The sequence below is a fragment of the Coccinella septempunctata genome, chromosome 4, assembly GCF_907165205.1.
Source record: "Coccinella septempunctata chromosome 4, icCocSept1.1, whole genome shotgun sequence".
Taxonomy (NCBI): domain Eukaryota; kingdom Metazoa; phylum Arthropoda; class Insecta; order Coleoptera; family Coccinellidae; genus Coccinella; species Coccinella septempunctata.
The window spans coordinates 25,811,537-25,817,977 of NC_058192.1; the positions used below are offsets into that span (position 1 = coordinate 25,811,537).

At 40.3% G+C, this 6,441-nt stretch overlaps 1 protein-coding gene across 1 annotated transcript; it reads right to left on the reverse strand.

Annotated features, from left to right (window-relative positions):
- Positions 1-328: 328 nt before the first annotated feature.
- Positions 329-2,497, reverse strand: LOC123310952. The gene has a single exon (XM_044894677.1). The coding sequence runs from the start codon at positions 2,495-2,497 to the stop codon at positions 329-331; it is 2,169 nt and encodes a 722-aa protein (XP_044750612.1).
- Between the last annotated feature and the right edge of the window lie 3,944 nt (positions 2,498-6,441).

Below are 6,441 nucleotides of genomic sequence, written 5' to 3' on the forward strand. Positions count from 1 at the left end.
GAAGGTCTTCCTCGCTTGTTCAATCCTCGAATGTATTTCGCTTTTAGGGTTGCACTGGTTGTTAATATTGGCTCCCAAATATTTGATGGATGATACCTGTTCAATTGTCTGCCCCTTTACGCATAGATGTACATTTGGTGTAGATAGTGTTTTTGAGAAGATGAGAACTTTGGTTTTGGATATGTTGAGGTTTAGGCCATATGCTTCGCTGCGACTTACGACGGAATCTATTAATTTTTGTAGCTCTTGCATGCTGTTTGCTATTATTACGGTGTCATCAGCGTATCTTATGTTGTTAATTATTGTTCCGTTAACTTTTATTCCAGCCTCAGCTTCTTCCAGTGCTTCTCTGAATATAGACTCCGAGTGACAAGACGCAGCCTTGACGGACTCCTCGTCTGATTTGTATATCCTCCGATGTCATTTGGTCTATTTCGACTGTTGCTGTCTGATGCCAATAGAGTTCAGAAACCACGTGTAGGTCCTGTTCGTCGATCCCCGTTTCTCTTAGGATTTGCATCATTTTCTCATGACTAACGCAGTCGAATGCCTTTCGATAGTCTATAAAACATGCATACACATCGACATTCATATCTCTGCAACGTTGCGCCAGTACATTTAAAGAGAAAAGAGCCTCTCGCGTTCCCATTCCATTTCGAAATCCAAATTGGGTGTTATCCATTTGGTACTCACACTTTTTATATATTCGTGCATGGATGACTCTGAGAAAGGTTTTAAGAACGTGAGACATCAGACTTATTATTCTGTAATCATCGCAATGTGTGGAGTTTGGTTTTTTCGGTAGTGGTACAAATGTTGATCTCAGCCAATCTGATGGTATTTTTCCTGAATTATATATTTCGTTGAACAATGCTGTTAACAGATCTAGGGTTTTGCCCTCATTCTCTGCGATCAGTTTGAGTACCTCAGCATTGATTTTATCAAGGCCGGTTGCTTTTCCCTCTTTTTGAGCTTTTATTGCGTGTATGACCTCCTGTTTAGATATTATGGGACCTTTTTCATTTATTTCCTTATTTATGGATGGTGAAGCATTTGGTCTATCATCGTCGAAGAGTTTTTGGATGTATTCTTTCCATCTAACAAGTTTCTCCTCTGTCCCTACTATCAGTTCGTTATCACCTCTTAAGTTTGTTTCCTGTCTTTTTCGCCGCTTGCCCGTCATCTCTTTTATTTTCTTGTGGACGTTGAAGTGGTCATATCTTTCCTGGAGTTGTTCAATTTCCTGGCATTTTGCTGACATCCATTTTTCCTTGGCCTCTCTGCACTTCCTTCTGATGATTTTATTGTATTTTTTGTATTCAGTTGGATTGGTTTTGTTGATCCGTCTTTCAACCATCAGATCTATGATTTCTTCCGTAATCCATTCCTGCTTTTTGTTGTTTTTCGTGAATCCTATATTTACTTCTTGTATCTTAACAATTTTCTCTTTGATGGTGTTCCATGTTTTTTCAACATTATCCACGCTTATTGGGTTCGTCGTATTACCCAACTCTTTCTCGATTACGAGACTTATTTCCTGTCTTTTCTCAGGGTTTTTCCGCTGCTTAGTATCAATTCTACTTGTCACCCGTCTCTCAACCCTCAGAAATCTCTTCATTTTAAAGTCCATAACAACCGGGTTATGGTCGCTATGAATGTCTGCTCCTGGGTATGTTTTTACTGATTTTATGTTCTTTTTAAAGTTCAATCCCACCAGGATGAAATCAATTTGATTTCTTATAATTCTGCCGTCTTTTTCTGCAGGTGACTTCCAAGTATACAGTCTCCTAGGATGTTGTTTGAAGAAAGTGTTGGCTATTAAAAGGTCGTTCTCTACACAAAACTGTGCAAGTCTATTTCCTCTATCGTTTCTTGTACCAAGCCCATATGAACCCACATTGTCACCCTCAGCACCGCAACCAATTTTGGCGTTGAAGTCTCCAATTACCATCGTTATCTCTCCTCTCTTCGTCAACCGTAATATCTCATCTATTGCGCTATAAAACTCTTCAGTTTCTTGGTCAGACTTGTCATTTGTCGGGGCATAAACTTGAACTATATTCATATCTCTGTGAGTTGTTCTCAGCTTCCAGAACGCTGTTCTATCATTCAGAGGGATGAAGTCTATAACTGATTGTGCTATTCTATTTGAGACCATTATTGCTGTTCCATATTGATGTTTTGGATCAGTTCCTCCAGAGTAGTAGATGTATCCTCCCTTTGTCTTCTGCTTCCCTGAGCCAGGCCATCTTACCTCGCTCAGCCCCAAAATATCTATTTTCATCCTGCACATCTCGGCCTCAGTGTTTGCCAGTTTCCCAGACTGGAATAAGCTGCGTACGTTCCATGTGGCAATACGTACTGTCTTGTCATAAACTTGTAATTTTACTTTGCTTCCTTGATTCTCAATGGTAGGCGACGGGGGGATTCTTAGCACCCTCTCCCCACTTAAGGGGTGCTCCGGACTGAGGGCCATTTTCTGGTTTTCGTCTGCCATTTAGATTTTTTTGGAAGTGTATAATACAGTAAGGGTTCCGTTCCTTTTCTGTATCGCAGTGGGAAAACCGTTTTTGCTGCTTCAGCTGCGCTTTTCCGTATTCGGTACTATACCGTTTTTTTATTTTATTTCGCTATAGCCCGATTTTGATGAAACTGCTGACTTTCACCAATGCTAGTTTTGGTCCGCAACGGGTATTTAATTTCCCCGGTACCACTTATATCCTATCCGCCACCTGGGGAGGCGCCCGATGGAGGACTAGCAAACCCCACACGGGAGAGGTTTACCAGGCGTGGAAAACCAGAGGACTATGCAGCTCATCGATCGTATTCGAACACTTTATCCAAAGCCATCAGCCAGGCAAAAAGGAACTACGAGTCTGGGCTTGCTTCTTCGGGGAATGCCAAGAAGTTTCATAAATACGTTCGGTCATTTCTGAACACTAAAGGATCTGCCCCCTTGGTCAGAAATTCCTCCGGAACCGTCTGTACTGATTACCAAGAGTCGGCTGAGGTGTTGGCTGACACGTTTTCCTCATCGTTCACAGTCGAGCCTGATGGGCCATTACCAGCTGTTAGATGTGCACGCTGCAGTTTTGACCTATGCAATATTTTATTCCGTAAGGAGATTGTTGAGAAAGAGCTGATGTCGTTGAAGGCGGACTCTTCGCCCGGACCTGATGGTTTTGCACCTTTTATTTTCAAGACTTGCTCTGGCTCCCTCTCTGAACCTCTAGCACTTATTTTCGAGAAGTCCTTCGAGACTCATGCTCTACCCTCGTCTTGGCTGAAGGCGACAGTGACACCAATTTTCAAGAAAGGCGACAAACTTTCTCCAACTAATTATCGCCCAATAAGTCTGACTGCTGTGGTTTCAAAGATCTGTGAGAGGGTGATACTTGGCCAGATGTTAGACTTTCTTCTGGCTAACAACATCATTCTACCGGAGCAGCATGGCTTCCTGCCAGGTAGATCAGTGATCACAAATCTACTGCGGTGTGTGGATGATTGGACGAGAGCTCTCGACGCCGTTACCTCTGTCGATGTGGTCTACTTGGACTTCTCTAGGGCCTTTGACCGAGTACCTATAAAAAGACTCCTAATGAAACTTGAACATCTTGGTATTAGAGGTGGGCTACTGATGTGGATTAAAGCATTTTTGAGTGGCAGAGAATTTTCAGTGCGCGTTTCCGGGGATATCTCGTGTCCACGACCAGTCATCAGTGGTGTTCCTCAAAGGTCGGTCCTTGGTCCGATTCTGTTTCTGTTATACACGGTCGATTTTCCACTTCTTTTGCAGTCTTCCTGTTCCCAGTTCGCCGATGGTACTAAGCTTTATAATAAAACAGAAAATTCTTCAACTTTACAGAGCGATCTGGATGTTGTCTCCAAATGGTGTGAGGATTGGCTGCTTCCGCTCAACTTAGATAAGTGTACTGTGCTACATATTGGAAAAAAGAACCCCAGAAAACCTTACATGTTGAGCGGAAGAGTCCTGTCTGCAACTAAACACCACGATCACTTGGGTCTGACGGTCTCGGACGATCTGTCTTGGTCGATGCACGTCCAGAAGATAGCACACAGGACGAGGAGGGTGGCTTACATGATTTCAAAGGCCTTCCATGGTTGTAGCCCCGCTGCAAAATCTATAAATCCTATGTAAGGCCTATTTTGGAATTTGCGGGACCAGTATGGTTTCCAAACCTCAAGGGTGATATGGAAAAGCTGGAGAGGCTTCAAAGATTTTTTACTCGTCTTCCATATAGCCTTAATCGCCCCAGTTATGACGAACGTCTCAAGATATTTGGCTTGACTACTTTTAAGGATCGAAGAGAGAGGGGAGACCTGAATGTAACCTACAGATCTCTGCATGGCAAGTTTGGAACCGATATGTCCTCTCTGTTCCCTCTCAATACTGGCAACCTGAGAGGCCATTGCTTCAAGTTGCAGAAGGAGAATTTTAGGACAACCCCTCGTCAGTCTTTTTTGCCTAATCGATGCCTGAAACCGTTTGCCTTCGGAGATCGTTGGTGCTTCCTCAGTGAACGTTTTCAAGAACTCTTATGACTATTTCGTGGAGGTCCGGAGGACTTGAGATGTGTAGTGTGATATATGATTTCTGTCAATCGATTGTTTTTGTGATGTTCTGTTGGAAGTGTGCTGTCAACTTTATTTTTTATAGAATGTCATTTAGAGCTACCTAAAGGCCTTGCCTCAGCTCCAATTTTTTGTTTAATAATAATAATAATATTATAATAATAATAATAAACATTGATATTCAGTTCAATGACTACATATGGGGGTTTTTCGTGTTCCTTTAGTTGTCCTCTATCTCCCATTAAAATGTTCTCCATCTTGTCCGGGAAACTCTGTATAAACAAAATTCATATGATTTTATTCGTTTGCGTAGAACTGTTCATTTATTTTTTTATTTACTGAATTCACAGTGAAAACATAGAGTACTATATACGGTGTTAATAATATTTTTTTCTCAAAAGCCAAAAAACTGACAGAAATTAATTTTTTTCTGATGTTCCCCTATAATTGAAAGAGGTAGAAAAATTTTCCCCTACAATTTGATGCGTGAGTCGTAACTTTAGTAAAAAAGAAATGCTTGATGGTTATCTTAGTTTCAAAGAATCAAAAGTGAAAATAATATACAATAGTTATTTATGAACCAAGGACGAAAAACTGTCTATTACAGTCGAGCCTGCGAATTGATAGCCGAGGCGCAGCCGAGGATAGCATAATACATTTTTTCGTCAACCTCACATACCTGTATGAAAGTAAGTAGTTACCCGTTTTATGGCCTCTTCTAGGTGTCCATAATTGCCAATTCCCTAAGCTCTGGTGAAGTGGTTCTGTTATCCATATCGCTATCGCTATCCATTCTTGATTATACTGAAAACTAAAATTCAGACCACGTACCTAATTCACTGGTAAAATCTAGCCGATTTCGTAAAGAATTAATTTGACAACATCAAATGACAGTAACTGTCACAGGCATTTATATTTTTATTAAATTCTGTCTTCACAAAATTGACTCAACTACCCCGAGATAATATATTTTTTAGTGATGAATATCCAGACGAAAAGTAAATCAGTACGAAAAGTACTCGCCTTCAAAAATACTCGACTTTTCGTCCAGAAATTACTACGTAAAATGTCATTTTTTGTTCAGGTCGTCGAAAAACATATTTTTGGACAGCCGGCCACCGAAACAATTGATTGAGCTTTCAAACTACAATAATTCCCCAAACCTAAACCGGAAATTAACAATGAAAATCTGCTCCTCTTCCCATATCTCATTCATTAAAACCCTACTCTCTCATAAACTACTATTAACTACACAATTAAAAACCTATCTCGAGATGGTAGGTGTTCAAATTTATTACCAAAATATTTCATTTTCATTATTCATATGTCGGGGGGTGATTTATGCCATGCAAAGGCCCTACGGGGGTGTCTGAATTGCGGAAATGGGTGATATATACTTTTAATGACATATGACATGTATGCGGAACGAAGGGTCACACAAATTATACCTTCGACCCGATTGTGTGCTATCCGTAATCACCTGCTCCAGGGATGGCTCTTCCTCGATTATTGTTATTTGATTTTGCTTTTTTGCAATAAGGCACAGAGGAAATTCAATATCACTGTGTTCCAGTTTTTGTTCAACGAAACGCAGAAGGAATCGTGACGGACTTATGTGAGAATATGTAAATAAGATTTTTATGAAAACTTAAAAATTCACTTGAGCTGATGATGAATGGACGATAATTAGGACTTCTCATTCAAATATGCTAGCAATATAAATATAATCATATATTTATTATTTTGATAAACTTTGAAACTCATTTGAAAGTGTAGGTATACAGGGTGAGTCTTTGACTTGTACAAATATTTTAACAGTACATTGTTGAAGTCGAAAGAAACGCTTTT

Excerpts from the sequence above, each read along its gene's own strand:
- LOC123310952 (XM_044894677.1), bottom strand. The coding sequence starts at position 2,497 with ATGGCAGACGAAAACCAGAAAATGGCCCTCAGTCCGGAGCACCCCTTA.